The sequence below is a fragment of the Chiloscyllium punctatum genome, chromosome 40, assembly GCF_047496795.1.
Source record: "Chiloscyllium punctatum isolate Juve2018m chromosome 40, sChiPun1.3, whole genome shotgun sequence".
Taxonomy (NCBI): Eukaryota; Metazoa; Chordata; class Chondrichthyes; order Orectolobiformes; family Hemiscylliidae; genus Chiloscyllium; species Chiloscyllium punctatum.
In genome coordinates this window covers 2,962,074-2,981,817 of record NC_092778.1, presented here as the reverse complement: position 1 = coordinate 2,981,817, position 19,744 = coordinate 2,962,074, and the positions used below count along the sequence as shown (strand labels likewise).

General features: G+C 39.9%; 1 protein-coding gene across 7 annotated transcripts in view; it reads left to right on the top strand.

The window, feature by feature from the left end:
• Positions 1-19,744, top strand: part of LOC140464289 (myosin phosphatase Rho-interacting protein-like) — a 211,384-nt gene that overhangs the window by 14,449 nt on the left and 177,191 nt on the right. For all 7 annotated transcript variants that reach the window (XM_072559181.1, XM_072559180.1, XM_072559179.1 and 4 more), the window contains exon 2: positions 19,374-19,451. In XM_072559181.1, coding sequence (XP_072415282.1) covers positions 19,374-19,451 — 78 coding nt within the window. The remainder of the gene's footprint in view (positions 1-19,373; positions 19,452-19,744) is intronic.

Genomic DNA, 19,744 nt, shown 5'->3' with positions numbered 1-19,744 from the left:
GATTTCTGAATACTTAGAAGTGTAAAGTAAAATAAGGCAAAGTCAGCATGGTTTTATCAAGGGATGGTCATGCCTGACAAACCTTCTACAATTCTTTGAGGAAGCTGTGCTGAGGGAGGATATTCCCAGGAATTCATCCAGGGAAGTTATTTGGGTGGAACTGAGAAATAAGAAATTATTCAGATTGTATTATAGACCCCCAAATAGTCAGAGGGAAATTGAGAAACAAACTTGTAAGGAGATCTCAGCTATCTGTAAGAATAATAGGGTGGTTATGGTAGGGGATTTTAACTTTCCAAACATCGACTGGGACTGCCATAGTGTTAAAGGTTTAGATGGAGAGGAATTTCTTAAGTGCGTACAAGACAATTTTCTGATTCAGTATGTGGATGTACCTACTAGAAAAGGTGCAAAACTTGACCCACTCTTGGGAAATAAGGCAGGGCAGGTGACTGAGGTGTCAGTGGGGGAGCACTTTGGGGCCAGTGACCGTAATTCTATTAGATTTAAACTCGTGATGGAAAAGGATAGACCAGATCTAAAAGTTGAAGTTCTAAATTGGAGAAAGGCCAATTTTGATGGTATTAGGCAAGAACTTTCGAAAGCTGATTGGAGGCAGATGTTCGCAGGTAAAGGGACGACTGGAAAATGGGAAGCCTTCAGAAATGAGATAACAAGAATCCAGAGAAAGTATATTCCTGTCAGGGTGAAAGGGAAGGCTGGTAGGTATAGGGAATGCTGGATGACTAAAGAAATTGAGGGTTTGGTTAAGAAAAAGAAGGAAGCATATGTAAAGTATAGACAGGGTAGATCGAGTGAATCCTTAGAAGAGTATAAAAGAAGTCGGAGTATACTTAAGAGGGAAATCAGGAGGGCAAAAACGGGACATGACATAGCTTTGACAAATAGAATTAAGGAGAATCCAAAGGCTTTTACAAATACATTAAGGACGAAAGGGTAACTAGGGAGAGAATAAGGCCCCTCAAAGATCAGCAAGGCGGCCTTTGTGTGGAGCCACAGAAAATGGGGGAGATACTAAATATATATTTTGAATCAGAATTTAATGTGGAAAAGGATATGGAAGATATAGACTGTAGGGAAATAGATAGTGACATCTTGCAAAATATCTAGATTACCGAGGAGGAAGTGTTGGATGTCTTGAAAGGGTTAAAAGTGGATAAATCCCCAAAACCTGATCCGGTGTACCCGGGAACTCTCTGGGAAGCTAGAGAAGTGATTGCTGGGCCTCTTGCTGAGATATTTGTATCATCGATAGTCACAGGTGAGGTGCCGGAAGACTGGAGGTTGGCAAAATTGAGGTGTAGTGGACAGCGAAGAGGGTTACCTCAGATTACAACAGGATCTTGACCAGATGGGCCAGTGGGCTGAGAAGTTGAAGATGGAGTTGAATTCGAGATAAATGCAATGTGCTGCATTTTGAGAAAGCAAATCTTAGCAGGACTTATACACCTAATGGTAAGGTTCTAGGGAGTGTTACTGAACAAAGAGACCTTGGAGTGTAGGTTCATAGCTCCTTGAAAGTGGAGTCGCAGGTAGATAGGATAGTGAAGAAGGCGTTTGGTATGCTTTCTTTTATTGGTCAGAGTATTGAGTACAGGAGCTGAATGTCATGTTGTGGCTGTACAGGACTTTGGTTAGGCCACTGTTGGAATATTGTGTGCAATTCTGGTCTCCTTCCTATCAGAAAGATGTTGTGAAATTTGAAAGGGTTCAGAAAAGATTTACAAGGATGTTGCCAGGTTTGGAGGATTTGAGCTATAGGAAGAGGCTGAACAGGCTGGGGCTGTTTTCCCAGGAGCCTCGGAGGCTGAGGGGTGACTTTATAGAGGCTTACAAAATCATGAGGGGCATGGATAGGATAAATAGACAAAGTCTTTTCGCTGGGGTCGGGGAGTCCAGAACTAGAGGGCATAGGTTTAGAGTGAGAGGGGAAAAATATAAAAGAGAGCTCAGGGGCGACTTTTTCACGCAGAGGGTGATTCGTGTATGGAATGAGCTGCCAGAGGATGTGGTGGAGGCTGATACAATTGCAACATTTAAGAGGCTTTTGGATGGGTATATGAATAGGAAGGGTTTGGAGGGATATGGGCTGGGTGCTGGCAGGTGGGACTAGATTGTGTTGGGATATCTGGTTGGCAAGAATGGGTTGGACTGAAGGGTCTGTTTCCATGCTGTACATCTCTGTGACTCTCTGACTCTAAGTAACTAGAAGGCTAGCCCAAGGAGAGCCAATTGAAAGTCTTCCTGGTCTTCAAGAAGGCTTTTGACAAGGTGTCATTCAGGAGGCTACTGAGTAAGATGGTGTTAGAGGCAAGGTGCTAGCATGGATAGAAGTCTGGCTGTCTGACAGAAAGCAGAGAGTGGGGATAAAAGTGTCCTTCTCAGGATGGCAACTGGTGACAAGTGGTATTCCACAATGCCCAGTGTTGGGATCACAGCTTTTCACTTTACACATCTTGATGAAGCAACTGAGGGCTTTGACAATACAAAGACTGGTAGAGGATTAACGAGGTGCGGAGATAGTAGAAATATTTGGACGGGTTAGGAGAGTGGGTAAAGAAGTGGCAGATGGAGTACAGTGTAGGAAAGTGTGAAGTGATCCACCTTGGGAGGAAGAATAGAGGCATTGAATATTTTCTAAATGGGGAGAACATTCCTAAGTCTGAAGTGCAAAGTGACTTGGGAGTCCTAATCCAGGATTCTCTCAAGGTAAACTTGCAGTTTGAGTCAATAGTTAGGAAGGCAAATGCAATAATGCACTTATTTTGAGAGGACTTGAATATAAAAGCAGGGATGTACTTCTGAGGCTCTATAAGGACCTGGTCAGACTACATTTGGAGTATTGTGTGCAGCTTTGAGCATGTTCAGAGGAGGTTCACAAGTGTGGTCCCAGGTATGAAAAGCTTAATGTATGAGGAACGTTTGAGGACTCTGGGTCTATACTCGATGGAGTTTAGAAGGATGAGGGGGGATCTAATTGAAACATATAGGATACTGAATGGCCCAGACAGAATAGATGTTGGGAAGATGTTTCCATTGGTAGGAGAGACTAGGACTCAAAGGCACAGCCTTGAAGCAAAGGAAAGACCTTTTAGAATGGAGATAAGGAGAAACTTCTTCAGTCAGAGTGGTGAATCTATGAAATTATTGCCACAGAAGGCTGTGGATACCAAGTCATTGAGTATGTTTAAGACTGAGATAGATAGGTTCTTGAGTATCAAGGGGATCAAGGATTACAGGGAGAAAGCGGGAGAATGGGATTGAGAAACTTACCAGCCATGATTGAATGGTAGAGCAGACTTGATGGGCTGAATGGCCTAATTTCTGCTTCTACGTCTTTTGGTTTAAATCTTCCATTGTAATCAAAAGTTGTTTCTTTGCATGGTAACTTTTTAGCATTTGCTCTGCTGGAATATAATTTAACTATCTCTGCAAACAGAGTCATCTGAACTTTGAGCAATCCTGATCAGATTTTTGGGTTGCAAAAATTTGTGTTTTATTTCTGTCATTTGTCAGTAAAGTGTTGGTTATTGTGTTAGAATAAAATTACATCACTTCTACAAGAGAATGATCTTCTTGTTCTGCTTGATCCACTGTAGCCCTTAAATTACTTATTGTTTGCCTGGAGTACACACTATTCAGTCAGTTGTAGCTCATCAGCCCAGCCTAAATCTTTCTGTGTACAGGTATTTGGAATTTCTTTCAATCCCAGTAACGTTACTGAAAGTTTGTGGTCTGTTGCGACCTGAAATTTCAGTCACCTGAGGTAGTCTGTGAACCTTTCACGTGCCTATGTGACTGCAGACACAACTTTACTTATAGCTGAGTAATTCTGTACAGTTTCTGCCAACGCTATTGATTTGAAATAGACTGATTTTGGTGTTTCATCAAGGTGCACTGAATAAGGATTGATAGTCCTGTGGATGATTTGTCTGCAGCTGCAGTTGTGAATAAGCTTGGGTTTTAATGTTCTTTAGCATCAATAGAAAGTAACTTCTCTTTGAGAGCATAAAAAATTGGAGCAGGAATAGGCTATTCAGCCTCTTACATATTCCCCAAAAATTTAGCAAGAAAAAGGTTGACATGTCCTAGGCCTCAACTCCTTTTCCATGCCAACTCATCTTCGCCCATAGCTCCTCAGTATTTCGAGTCTAACCTACCTCTTTAAATACTTCCAGTTATCTAGTCTCCCCAACTCTCTAGGATGGAGAATTGCAGAAATTCACTACCCTCTAGGAGAAGAAATTCTTTCACACCCTTATTCTGTAATTATGTCCCTGAGTTGGACTACTAGTCCCCCACTAGTTGAAACATCTCCTCAGTATCTACTCAGTTAAGTGCCTCAGAATCTTTCAAAAAGATTGCCCCAACTCTCATGAATAAAGTCCTAACTGTTTTTGGTAAGTCTACGTCTTTATCTCAGGAATCAGCTGAGTGAATCTCTTTCGAATTGCTTAGAGTGCCAGTACATCCTTTCTTAAACATGGGCATCAAAACCGCACATGGTACTCCAGGTGTGTTCTCATTGTAGTAAGACTTCATTATTTTTAAACTCCAACCCCTATAGGTTTGGAAGGAACTGTCTAAGGAGCCTTGTTGAATTTCTGCAGTGCATCTTATAGGTGGTACACAATGTTGTTACTGAGTGTGGATGGAGGGAGCAAGTGTTTGTGGATATCTTTGATGCATTGTTCTTGACTATGTTCTCTAGTTTTGTTGAAGCTGCACTCATCCAGGCATGTCGGGTGTATTCCATCACTCCTGATTGTGCCTTTTAGATGGTGGACAAGCTTTGGCAATTCAGGAGTTGAGATACTCGCTGCAGGATTCCTTGCCTCTGACTTGCTCTTGTAGCCACAGTATTTATATAGCTAGTTTCTAGTGAGTTTCTATCGAATTCCCAATCTTGCTCACCCTGCAACCATGTCTCTGTAATAGCTGTCAAGTCATATTTATTTATTTATTTCTATTTTTGCCATCAACTTATTACAAATGCTGCATGCACTCCGAGAAAGATCCTTTTAAAAGTTATAGTCTGTCCCTGACTCCAATACCACCACTATTTTCTTTCGAAAGCCTGTTTTGAGTTGAGTGAGTCTGATTTAAGTTAACGATAAATTTTCTCATTGATTCATTGTGTCTGATAAGCATTGTATATTATTTACATATTTTGCTGGAAATTCATTGATTGCTGTCGTCTTCTTTGGATCCAATGTGATTCTTGGTATCCTCGAAATGTGGTCATTATTCTAGAGAATAGGCATTTTCTTATTTAGTGCAAGGCCTGTATTATGTAGTATTTTTAACATATCCAGAATTCTAGACATTGATTTTTGAAAAATCCCAGGTGCAGAGGATGTTAGTGTCTCAACTGTTAGAAGGTGTAAGCAATATTGCCCAATTGGTTCAATAAAAGTAGTTAGCGTTTTTGATGCTTGGTCTAAAGCTCTTTGCTAGCACCCACTGTTTGCATCCAGTTTTGTGAAAAACACACTTGTTGCCAATTTTGTCAAACAATTGTTAACAGACAAAATGTTATGGATTTTCCTACTAGCTCCTTTCTTTAATTCTGTGAGATTAATAGACATTGTTACTTCTCCCAACAGTTTTGGGAGCAGTTACTTTTCCTGAGCAGTATTGTGTTTGTTCAGTTGCTACTGATATGACCCCATTTTCTTTCACGTCTGACAGTCCAGAACATGGCTCCTCTACATTCAGTCCTGAAAGACTGCCTGGCTGTATTAAATTCTATTTCTAAGCTTCTTAACATCAACCTGATCCCACTGGATCTGATTTAACTCCTTTTCGTGTCCCCTGGGAAAGTTGTTTTGAACATCTTGTTCTGTATCTTTAACCACTTGAACTTTTTCCTTGTTACATGATTTCCATTTTTATTTTGCAAGATCTTTTCTTTAATGTTGAGGTGATGAAGATGCTGTTAACTTACAATATTTTCTAAAATGGCCCAACCACCTAGTGGTATTATCGCTGGACTGTTAACCTCCTGGTACCTGAGTTTGAATCCCATTATGGCAGATGGTGGAATTTGAATTCAATAAAAATCTGGAATTAAGAGACTAGTGATGACCATGAATCCAATGTTGATTGTCAGAAAAACCTATCTGGTTTACTAATAGCCTTTTGGGAAGGAATCTGCCATCATTACCCGTTCTGGCCTATAGTTGACTCTTAACTGCCCCGTTGAAAAATTAGGGATAGGCAATAAATGCTGATCTAGCCAGTAAGGTTCTCATCCCAAGAATGATTAAAACAAAATAAGAATAAATTGGCCATGTTTATAACAATCAGCTCCTCTTGCAGGATTTTCATTGTGTTTGTGATTCTTTTTGGATCCACATCATGTTCAACCTAACATTGTTAGTGATGTTGATTCCTACTGTTTTGGATTTTAGTCGGAGGGAGATGATGCTGATGCCATCTTGGGGATTTCCCATCTGACTGTCAGAAAAATCCTCACTGTTTACTTTTAGCAATAATTGATTTAAGGTCCTTATTTCTGCCTGTGTAGTAAGTTGGATTTCCTGTTCCAACATTGAGTCAGCTTTGAATTGAAGGAAATCTATTATCTTCTGATCCCTTACACTGACTATTGTATGGTCTCTAATTAATTCATTCTTCAAAGTTTTGTATCTGTGCTATTCTGCTGGATGACATATTCATTAAAGTTTCTATTGATTCTCACAAATGCTGAGACTGCTGGCTTCATTTTTCTCTTTCTACCACTAAATTTCTTTTGGGGCCAAAGTATGGATTGAATGTTTTAATCATACTCTGTTATACTTTCTCCCATGCCTTGTTTAATCAGAACATCAGTTATTGGGCCTGCAACATATAATAATACGTTGATTTGATGAAACCGCTCCTTCAAGTATAAGCCTAAATCTTTTGTATAATATCAATATATCTGGTTCCAATAATGTGGCCTCCTGGGCCTTCCACATTATCATTTTGTTGAGAAATAGCAAGGTCTTTACCAAGATGGTCATCCCTTGGGCTGTCACATCTGATTGACTTGAGTGAATACTTAGAATATTTCTTCTTTTTGTTGAAGATTTTCTGATTCTGTGTGTTTACTCTAGAGTGTTGTCAGTTCATGGCCAGAGTTTGAAGCCTTCCGAGGTCGTGATCTTCCTGCTTTTTACTCAGTTCTATTGTCTGACATTCAATCCTGTACTGCCAGTGGAGTCTTTCTCCTTTCAGCTGTGTCCTTTAGACTCGGTTTTAACTTTAGCTCCTGGCCCTGGAGGCTTTTTTTACCCTGAGCTGCCAATATGCTTTATCTCATTCTCTAACCAATATATATTGCTCCAGAGTATTGAGATACTACTCTGCAATGTATCTCTGAGCTGTAGGTGTCTATATATACACTGTCCCCTGAGGCTGCTTGCTCCTTATACCTCTAAGTTTCTTCAATTTCTGTTTGCATTGTAACATTCCTTTATTTACATCTGTACATATGTTATAAAATGTTGCTAGTGAGTGTAGTGTCTAAGATCTCTCTTGTTCACATCTCAAATATTATGTTTAATTTGGATGGATACAGAGGATGGATACAGAGGAGGAAGTGCTGGATGTCTTAAAATACATATAAATGGATAAATCTCCAGGATCTGATCAGGTGTACCCTAAAACTCTGTGGGAAGCTAGGCAAGTGATTTCTGGGCCCTTTGTTGAGAAATTTGTATCATTGATAGTCACAGGTGAGGTGCCCGAAGACTGGAGGTTGGCTAATGTGGCTAATATTTAAGAAAGATGGGAAGGAAAAACCAGGGAACTATAGGCAGATAGCCTGACCTCGGTGGTGGGCAAGTTGTTGGAGGGAATCCTGAGGGACAGGATGTACATGTACTTGGAAAGGCAAGGATTGATTAGAGATAGTTAATATGGCTTTGTGTGTGGGAAATCATGTCTCAATAATTTAGTTGAGTGAAGAAATAACGAAGAGGATTGATGAGAGCAGAGTGGCGAATCTGATCTAGTTGGACTTCAGTAAGACTTTGAACAAGGTTCCTCATGATAGACTGGTTAGCAAGGTTAGATCACATGGAATACAGGGAGAACTAGCTATTTGGATATAGAACTGGCTCAAAGGTAGAAGACAGAGGGTGGTGGTACATTGTTTTTCAGACTGGATGCCTGTGACCAATGGTGTGCCACACGGATCGGTGCTGGGTCAACTGCTTTTCCTCATTTATACAAATGATTTGGATGTGAACATAGGTGGTATAGTTAGTATGTTTGCAGATGACACCACAATTGGAGGTGTCATGAATAGTGAAGAAGGTTCCCCCAGAGTGCAATGTGATCTTGATCATATGGGCCAGTGGGGTGAGGAGTGGCATATGGTGTTTAATCTAGATAAATGTGAGGTGCTGACTTTTGAAAAGGCAAGTCAGGGCAGGAGTTATACACTTCATGGTAAGGTCCTAGAGGGTATTGCTGAACAAAGAGACCTTGGAGTGCCAGTTCGTAGTTCCTTGAAGGTCGAGTCCCACATAGATATGATAGCGAAGAAGGCATTTGGTTTCCTTTATTGGTCAGAGCATTGAGTATAGGAGTTGGGAGGTCTTGTTGCGGCTGAATAGGACATTGGTTAGGCCACTTTTGGAATATTGTGTGCAATTCTGGTCTCCCTGCTATGTGAAACATATTGTGAAATTTGAAAGGATTCAGAAAATATTTCAAAGGATGTTGCCAGGGTTGGAGGATTTGAGCTATAGGGAGAGGCTGAATAGGCTGGGGCTATTTTCTCTGGAATGTTGAAGGCTGAGGGTTGACCTTTTATAGAGGTTTATAAAATAATGAGGGGTATGGATAGGGTAAATAGAGATAGTCTTTTCCCTGAGGTCGGGGAGTCCAGATCTAAAGGGCGTAGTTTTAGGGTGAGAGAGGAAAGAGCTAAAAGGGAACTAAGGGACAACATTTTCACACAGAGGGTTTTGCGTGTATGGAATGAGCTGCTAGAAGAAGTGATGGAGGCTGGTACAATTGCAAATTTTAAAAGGCATCTGGATGGTTATATGAATAGGAAGGATATGGAGGGATATGGGCCAAATGCTAGCAAATGGGACTAGATTAATTTAGAATATTTGGTCGGCATGGACGAGTTGAACTGAAGGGTCTGTTTCCGTGCTGTACATCTCTGTCTCTGGGATACAACTGGACTGGAGGATGATAAGATGCAGCACATTGTTCTGCTGCAGTCTTGTCTGCCAGTCTTTAATCCCAGTTCACTTATGTCAGATCTGTTTGACCTATTGAAGTGGGTTCTTCTCCTATTAATTATTTTTACATTGGATTTACTCATTTCATTCCCCAGAATCTGATATTACAATACTTTTTTTTTTATTCATTGGTCTGGAGAATTCTCCTGAACACATCTCATAAACACTTCACACATTTTGTCCTTTACAGTATTACTTTCCCAATCTATCTTAGGATAAAGTTAAAATCTCACAATACCAGGTTATAGTCCAACAGGTTTATCTGGAAGTACTTGCTTTCAGAGTGCTGATCCTTCAACAGGTAGCTTTGGAGTAGGATCATAAGACACAGAATTTGTAGCTAAAGATCACAATGTTGTGCAACCCTGAAAAAATATATTAAACAAACCTAGATTGCTGTAGGTTTATTCAATATATCGTTTCAGTTGCACAACACTGTGATCTTTAGCTACAAATTCTGTGTCTTATGATCCTACTCCAAAGCTACCTGTTAAAGGAGCAGCACTCTGAAAGCTAGTACTTGCAGATAAACCTGTTGGACTATAACGTGGTGTTGTGAGATTTTTCACTTTGTCCGTCCCAGCCCAACACTGACACCTCCACATCTTATCTTAGGATAAGTAAGGTTCCCATTAGAACTAATCTTTAATTCTTTTACCTCTGTAATTTGATTGCAGATTTGTTACTCTGTATCTTTCTCACTGTTTGGCCTCTACGATACAACTCATTGAATAGTAGTAACTCTATTATTTCTTCATTCTAACCAACGAAACGCCTTCTTTGTCCCCAAAATCATCCTTTGCTTCCAGCACAGTGAAGTTCTCTTTCATAAGGCTACCATTCCACTTTTTGTTCCTTTACAACCTTCCCTGAACTCTTTCAAATGAATTTTTGGTCCTCAGTCCTTTCCATTTGTTGGTTAAGTCTCCATCATCACCACAGCATATTTGCACATGGCAATCTGAGCTTGCAGTTTATCAGTGTTACTTAACACACACATTTCATTCACATTGCTGGTGATTCCATCAAATACTTTCCTGTTTCCTACTTTAGTAGTGTCGCCTTCCCCCAAATTTTTGTGCTCCTTGTTTTCCTCTCTGATACAATCTCCTCGTTCCCATATTCTTGCTAAGTTAATACAGACCTTCTGCAATAGCAGAAGCAAAGCATCCTACAATATTCGTCCTAGCTTCCTTCAAGTGCTGTCAATCCTGAACAGAATATATTCCTCCCTGAATTGGTGCCAGTGTCACAAAAATCTGAAATCCTTCCTACTGCACCATTTCTTCAGATGTATTCACCTGCTCTGCCCATCTATTTCAATACATGTTATCACATAGCTCAGAATCTCTAGGTTACTATCTTTAAAGGTTATACCTGTCTGTTTCTTTTGTTTTTCCCGAATATATGATTTCAGGGCCCTGACCTTCTCTCCCCAAATACTGCTGGTACCAATAAAAACCATGGCTGCTGGTTTTTTCATGTTACCATCATCCAAGCTCTGTGCAGCCATTCAGGAACACCCTTAACCCTGGCAACATATCATGGTGCCCATGATTCCAGGCATACTTGTCAATTTTTCTAACTTCTATCTGCTATCAGTGCTTCTTTCATTGTCTTCTTCCTGTCTCCTGTACTCCTGACTCAGCAGGAGTGATGCCTTGTATTTGGCTGTAGCTGCACTTCCCTGAGGAATTGTCACTCTCATCAGGATGCACAACTGGTCATGGGGTGAGATAAACTCAGACAGACTTCTGCATTGCCTGATGGCTTCCCATTCCCCTTTTCTATGTTTCAGTTTAAGAATTGAAGAGACTTTATTTGTTAAAATGCTATCATGGAACTCCCATCCTGATGGATGCACCACAGTGACACCAGCTGCTATTCAAGCTCCAAAGTTCTGAGCTCAAGCTGCTATCGCTAACAGCACTTACTGTGCACGTAATCACTGCTGAGGACCTCATCCCAGGATTAAGCTGCTCTGTTGTATCTGTACTAAATTATTAAGTTTATGTCAGGACTCACCAATCAGCTGTTTCCCTAGTATTCACTTAACTTACAGGAAGGCTAACTAAAATGTTTTACTTAACTCATCTTTTCTAAATATGTCATACTTTAATTTTCAGGAAAAAAAACTCATTAGTATTATTATCCCTTGTTATTTAATTTTAACTTTGCCCACTAGACTTCATTAGTGAATTGAGCACTGATTATAATTATATGGGAAATTAATAAGATTGATTTTAGTTTTGAACAACTTTACAAAATTATCTATCCAACCTCAGTTTGCAGTTGATTAAATTTAGATTATATTTAAAGCTGATCCAGAAGCTCACCCCATGCAATACCCTAACTTTGTGTCATAATTTCATGATTTTAGATTAGATTAGATTACTTATAGTGTGGAAACAGGCCCTTCGGCCCAACAAGTCCACACTGCCCCGCCGAAGCGCAACCCACCCATACCCCTACCTAACACTACGGGCAATTTAGCATGGCCAATTCACCTGACCTGCACTTCTTTGGACTGTGGGAGGAAACCGGAGCACCCGGAGGAAACCCACGCAGACACGGGGAGAACGTGCAAACTCCACACAGTTAGTCGCCTGAGGCGGGAATTGAACCCGGATCTCTGGCGCTGTGAGGCAGCAGTGCTAACCACTGTGCCACCGTGCCGCCCACTATGCCACCGTGCCGCCCACGGTGGCATAGAAGATTTTGTTATCTTTCTAGTGTGGTTCAGATTCCCAATTCACAGCCAGACTTGTTTTACGCTCTCCTACTCTGACCTTGCCTTGTTTTATGTATCCTTCTTTGGGTTAGGAAACTGAAACTGTTAATTGTAGGAGTTACGCTGTCTATGAAAACACATCCTACAGACTTATCCAGAGAAGTTAGCTTAGGTAAAAGACGAGGTTAAGTCCATGATGGATAGTGACGTTATTGAACCAAGTCATAGTAGCTGAGGTTTACCAGTTGTGACGTTGCTGAAACCAGATGGGGCACAAACACTTTGTATTCATTATCACACTTTGTTTCTTATGCCATGACGAGAGGATCTTAATGAAAGAATTGAAATACATGATTGGTCACCATAATTCCATTGCCAAAAAGGATAATGGCAAGTTCCACTATCTGGACGAAACATAGAAAATCAGCTTTTGTAATACAGGATGAACTTTACCAATGTAAAGCCATACCATTTGAAACAAAAGATGCACAAATAACTTTGCAACAATTAACCAATAAAACAATTGAAGAACATATTGTTTGCATTGAAGAATTGGTAGTGTTCAGTTAAATTTGAGAATAACATTTATACCACTTGAATGAACTGTTGATCATCTATAAAGAACCAACTTGTTCATAAATCTGACTAAAAGTGCATTTGTCAAAGCAAAAATGATTTGTTTTGGGTCACACTATGGGCCAAGGTTAAGTGACAGCTAGAGAAATGAAAATAAGGACCACAGTGGATTTTCCCATTCTGAAGACAAGGATATATTGGCATTTTATTTGGATTGTATCTGTTCCCAACTGTAATTGATCCTTTGACAAGATTGTTGATGAAAGGCAAGAAGTGTGAATGGACAAAGCTCTACACCCAATTGCAATTGTAACCTCGTGTCATTATATTTAAGTGACTAACCTTAAATATGAAACATGTAATCTATCAAGCCAGGTTAACTTGTTCAGTTGGAATCAGCTGTGATCTCAACAACATTATAAAGAGATTCTTATTGAGGCAAGAGTTGATTGAAGTCAAGAGGAAATAGCTTTATGTTTCACTTTGTGAATAAACTTATTCCAAGTAAAAACAATGCTTGGATTGTTCCTTTACCAGCTGGTTGTCAGGAGCATAGCTAAACTGTACGTATAACTCCATGTGAGGTCTCACCAAGCCTTCTACCATTGCAGTAAGATGTCTATAGTCATAAATTCTAATACTTGTCACAAAAACTGACATACCATTTACATTCCCAGTCTGTGTTGTACTGCATATACATTTTCCATGATTTTCATTCAGGAACACCTAGGTGTTTCTGAATACCATTATTTCCTAGTCTCTCTCCATTCCAAAATGTAATTTGCTTTTCTATGTTTCCTACTAATAGATAACTTTTACCTGTGTTTTATTTGATCTGCGATGGTCTTATTTATTTGCTTTATCTATCTGCATCCATTTGTGATTTGTTGCACACCCTAACAGCTGACTTTCTTATCCCACTCTGTATTGTCAGCAATACAGAGTGGGATATGTAACACTTTGTTCCTTCATCCTAATTCATTGATGCAGATTGTACATAATAAACTCAAACACTCATCCCTGTTGTGCCCCACTCGTTACAGCCTACCCCTACAAAAACCCACTAATTCCTGCATCCAGCTGTATTTTCTGTTCCTCGTATTTTAGTTCAACTGTTTCAATGGTGCCGCTATTATAAAGCGGGCTCGCATGGGAATGGAACCATCATGTTATACCAGAACAGACTGTATTTCTTTATTCTATTTTGTTGTGAATACTTCAAGCTTTCAGATAGAATGCCTATAGTTGTACTATTTTCTGATCTTTGTCACTAATTCTTATTATCATTGTTTAGATTAGCTGTCCTTTTCTGACCCACTCTGCTTTGTTGTCAAGAATTTGTGTGTGTTGATAGAAGCATGAACTGACACAGGTAATGCTGCATTAAATCTCATTCTTAATGGTGGCCTTTGTGAGAGGGGGTTATCAAACACTCAACCTTCCCTAGCTTCAGTCCTTCAGCAAATATGGAAAGTAGAATATTGTCCGACCGAGTCTTGCTACTTTTTGCAGCATTCAGCAACAGGCTCTGTCTCTTGTGTGCAAAATTGAAGTGATCAAGGGAGGTGTGCAGATATGGTGCAACGTGAGCAGACAGCTGCAAACTGTCAGCCACATATATCTATCTGTTGTGGTCAATTTCTTGTCTGCATGGAGGCAACTGAAATCAGAGAATTTTCCATCCAGGTGATTTTTAACATTGGCAACACAGGACATCTGATCTTTTGATGTGAATAGCCACTGTCAAATAGATTGTAAATAGTATGGAGTCTATTGCAGAGCCTTTTTGACACAGTCTAGGTTATGAAAACATCTGTTTTGGATCTCCTGGTGGTAGTTAATTTTATGTCATCATGAAACAATTTCAGAATTGTAACTAACTTCTTTGGACATCTAAATCTTTAAAAAGCCACACAGCCTCACATTATATACGTTTCCAATCAACTTGCTAGAATACACCTCTGGAACAGACGGGATTTAAACCAACACCTTCTAGCCAGAGCTAGGGACACTGCCACTGCACCACAAGAGCTGTTCAATAGCCATGCTATATACGGACTTGATGAACACATTGAAGCAATCTTGGTGTTGACATTAAAACTATTGAGTTTTTTCTTGGATTTATTGAAGAAAGCTTCCATGGAACCTCTAAAGTAGCACTGTGCCTCTGGGAGGATTTCCTCATCTACAGGAAGTAGATAGTTCAGGAGAACGCTTGTTAGATTTGTTTTTGGCATGGATGAGAGAAAAATAACTTGATAATTTCCACAGCATAATTTATCTCACTAAATGAAGATAGTTAGAACTGTCACATTCCTTAAATCTATGGGAAGGAGGACGATCCTTTTCCTTCCCAAATGTGTAGGATGAGTGCACAGAATTCTGATTCAAGTAAACGTCTGGCTTTGTAAATCTCAGCTGGAATATCATCAGGGAAGCAGGGTTTTCAGTTTTTCATCTGTTCAATTACTTGTTGCAGCTCTATCATCTATGCCCTTCACTCGTGGATTCTGTCACATAATATTGGAGGGGGGGGTGTGGTTTACCCTGAAAAGCATCAGCAGGCACTTTAAGTTCATGGCCAAGGAGTTACTCAATGGAAATTTTCTTACTTTGATGGATGAGAGTTTCCTCTTTAAGAAGACGATTGTCATACTGTGAGCGAAGAGCATTTTGACTACTTGACCATGGTTTTAAAAAAAAGCTTCAGATGTATTGATGGTCAGCATATCATTTGGACTTTTTCTTTTCCTTACTACATGTCCTGCATTAGAACATTGTTTTAACAAGCCACCACACACTGCAGCACAGAGGTAATATGCAGAGCAGAGGAAAATCACCTACTCAGTTTATTCAAAAAGAACGGGTACCCAATGCATAGTCCGCTGATTTCTAAGCAACAAACCCCAACAAGCAGACAAAACATGTCCAGAAACCCTAGCCACTCTCCCTATATCAAAGACATCTCAGAAATGACTGCCAGACTACTCAGACCTCTTGGCATCATGGTAGCCCACAAAACCACCAACACACCAAAACAGCAGCTAAACTAATGCCATTTACAATTAACTTGCAAGAACTGTAACAAACACTACATTGGACAAACAGGCAGAAAACTAGCCACCAGGATACATGAACATCAACTAGCCACAAAAAAGACATGACCCACTCTCACTAGTATCCTTACATACAGTTGAGGAAGGACACCACTTCAACTGGGACAACATATCCATCCTAGGACAAGTCAAACACACACACACACGAGAATTCCTAGAAGCATGGCATTCCAACTGGAACTCTATCAATAAGCGCATTGACTTGGATCCCATTTACCATCCACTGAGAAAAAGAACAGGAAATGACATGACCACCGGAAATTGCGTCACCGACCAAAGGAAACCTAAACACATGAATGGAAAGCGGGCCATGCCACTAGCACTGCATCTGGAGGCTCACTGATGATGTTACCTAGTATGGTGACGAAGCGTCTGAAAATGAACCTTTCAGCTCAGTGAGCAAACCTACATCCATGTCCTTTATCTCCTGTGTGTCAGTGTTTTCTGCCTTTGGGAGCTAGTCTTGAGCTGTTTGCTACGGCTTTATTGACTTGCAAACTGCCAGGCAATGAAGGCTGCTTGTTTTAATAAGTTCAAGAATAATTTTCCTCAGACCAGCCACAGTGATGATGGTGTTCAAACCCAGCAGTTTAGGCACAGGGAGGACGTATATTTGACTTTATTTGATCCTATTGTTCTGAAATTGTGCTGGATCTCTTGAGGTTTTTCATATTTGTTATGATCTGTACTTGAAATTCCTGTCTTTGGACTGTCTGACTTCAGGCTGAGGCATTGATCTTCTTAGGATTTCAGGCCTCATAGTGTCTTGGTGCTGGATGAATGTTGTTCACTGCTCAAGCAAGTCAGTGATAAGAGTATTAGTCCTTTGTAAGGATTGAAGGTTATAGTTACAACTTAGAGTTTTGACCCAAACAACACATAACACGGGAGGTTCCAAAGGTACGGTTCCAAATTCCCCTAATAGAGTCTTGATATGTTAATGAAGCAAAGGACTCTTTACATTTATATAATGCCTTTCATGATTTTAGGTTGTCCCAAATTGTTTTACAGCCAATTAAGTACTATTTCTGTGTGGTAGCTATTCTGATTTAGGAAACATGGTAGACGATGTACAGGCATTGATCTGTCACAAACGTCAATGTGATAATTACCAAATTTTCAATTTCATTGATAATAGCTAAGGGCTAAACATTGACAGGAGATTGGGAAGAACCCTATTATTCTATTTGAAGTAGTGCCAATGGATATTTTATAACTCTGAGTGGGTAGATAGAGCTGTGGTTTAATGTCTGATCTGAATGAGGGTATCTCCCATCTGTGCCACATTCTCTCAGTGCTTCACCAGAGTGCCAGCTAGATCTTGTACTCAATTCTATGAATTTTTATTTTGTCGTCATTAACGAGAAAACAATCTTCCTTGAGAGTATTTCCTGTTTACTCCAACCAATGAGTCATAAAGGCCTTGACAATCTGAAGCTAGCTGCATGACAAAACCAAGTGAAATTAAATTGCGGCAGTGTGGAGGAAAAAGGCAACATTGTTGTTGTTGCTGTTGTAGTGATGCTAATGAGTGGCTCTGCACAGCCAGCCAAGATTGATTTCATGTTCGTTATGTGCCATACCATGGACCTCTCAACTGTGATTATTGAGATTGCAGCATTTTTTAAAAAATGTGTGTATCTTGTGCACTGTGGGTTTTAAAACATCATCAGATGATGCTAAGATTTCAATGGCATGCCAGCTAAATTCTGAAATTGCTTCATTATAACACATTAACATTTTAGTTTATTCTTATCCTATGTAGTTAGAGGTTGGCAGCGTTTTAGGAGCTTCCGACACTTAATGATGCACAAGGCAGACAAAGCGCTTTTTATGTCTGTTCCCATAGCCAGCTTTTCCTGGAACAATTCACCAAAGGCTACAGCTTGAGGGGTATTACTGCTCGTCAAGCATGGCTGACCAGGAGACTTCCACTTTTATTGTTTGCCTTGGGTGTACTGGAATAATTTCCACGTTGATAATCAACCTGTTTGGCATGTAAAGAATGTACTTTCCAAGGTCATCAGGTCCTAAAGTGGAACCCAAACCCAGAGCTTCTGGCTCGGAGGCAGGCAAGATACCCACATTAGCTGAAAAGTTGCAATAGTGTCTGTACCATACATTCCAGAAGGAGAGGTCAAACGGCTGTTGTCTGCTGTGTTTGTTCATGTTGTGCTAAGTGTTATTTGTATTTCACAGAGTATTTCCTGGGAGAAGTTAGGCGTCAATGAGTTTCTAATTCCAAATTAAGGCATGCAACTGGCCACTAGGTTATCTGTTTTTGTCTCCATTTTTTTTTCTGGAATAAAGCTGCTACATTGGTGTTTTTCAATCCTCCAGAACCTTTCCAGAATCTAAGGATTCTTGGAAGATTACTACCAGTGCGTTCACAATCTCTGTAGTTAAATCCTTGAACATCCTAGGATGCATCCCATCAGGTCCAAGGGACTTATCAGTCCCACCATCCCTCATTTACTCTAATGACTGCATTTATTTCCTCACCCTCATTTGCTCCTTGATTATTTCGTATTCTTTTGAATTCTTTTGAATGCTGTTAGTGTCATCTACCATGAAGGCTGATGTAAGATATTTGTTCAACTCCTGTACCATCTCCCCAGCCTCATTATCTCAGGGGACCATGTTCACTTTGACCTTTTTGTTTTATAGATTTGAAGAATCTCTTCTTGTAAAATTATCCTCAAAGTTTACTTTCTCCCTCTTTATTAGTTTTTTTTCTTTTTAAAAATAATTCTCTGTCCTCTAGCTTAGCATCAGTCTTTGCTACATTGTATAACTTTTCAATTTAGTGCTATCCTTAACTTGCCCGGTTAATCATGGTTGGCTTAGCCTCTTCCTGGAATCCTCCATCCTCATACCTTTTTGTGAGCTTTGAACTACTGTTCCTCAATTGTCTTTGCGGCTAAGCTTTTTTCCCACTGCACTCCAGCCATTTCTGCCCTCATTCCTAAATTTAGCACAGTTGTTTCTGAGCCAAGTTTCTTCCTCTGAAACTGCTAAATTCTAACCTTGCATGCTGCATTGGACTGACATGGAAGTATATGCTGTTTGGCCCCACTAGATTCTATCTCTATTATTTTAAAAAATACAATTTTATTAATATAGTACACATCACTACAGTCTAATACACCCAGTCTTCTCCACCAATCTCTATCTCAGTCTCTGTTTCTGTCTGTTTTGCCTCTGTGTCAAGCTTACATCATCAGTTACATTGCATTTACCCATTCGGTTAATAGATTCTACTTCTGAAGAGTTATCCCAAATTGAATATTACAAATTTAAACTCCAATCTGTGGACAGTAGTGAAAGTATTATGGCTCTGAGGAAAAGAATTCAGAAAAAAATCCACCTCTGTCACTAAAGTGGTGACTACAAAACGGAAAATGAGCATGTCTGAGAGAGTGCAAATGTGTAGGGTGGGCATTGGAGGAAAGTGGTGACCTCAGACGAAGACAGGTTTCGAGAATAGGGAGGCCTATAAATTGGACAGAATCTTGGAAATGGAATGTGTGGGTGAACTACACAAGGAATGAAAACTGAGCAAAGATAAGTGCTTTCAAGAGCAGCAAATAGTGAAAAAAATTGTAAATGATCTATTTATCTTGGTTATAAATCCTTACAATTGCATTTTCATTGTTGTGTTTGTGTCTCTTTCCCATATTTCAGGCAAAGCCGATCTATGGGGGCTGGTTATTGCTGGCTCCTGAAGGAACTGACTTTGAAAATCCAGTGCAACGATCAAGGGTAAGTTGAAAAGTTCTTTCTTTTTTGTGGGGTTTTTGGTCAGTTAATTGGCAGCTGTTCTTAAGAGTTAAACATTTTCTTGTGCCTTTGATATGCTTTAAATATCTGAACATTGCTGGAATAGTAGCTGCAATTAATAGAGATGATTATAGGCATATTTGCAGGGTGGGTCTGTCACACGGTGGTCCTGTTGTATGTGGAAATCTGAAACAAACATGAGAATGCTGGAGATGGTCAACAGGTCTGGGCAGCATCTGTGAAGAGAAAAACAGAGTTAATGCTTTGAGTCTATG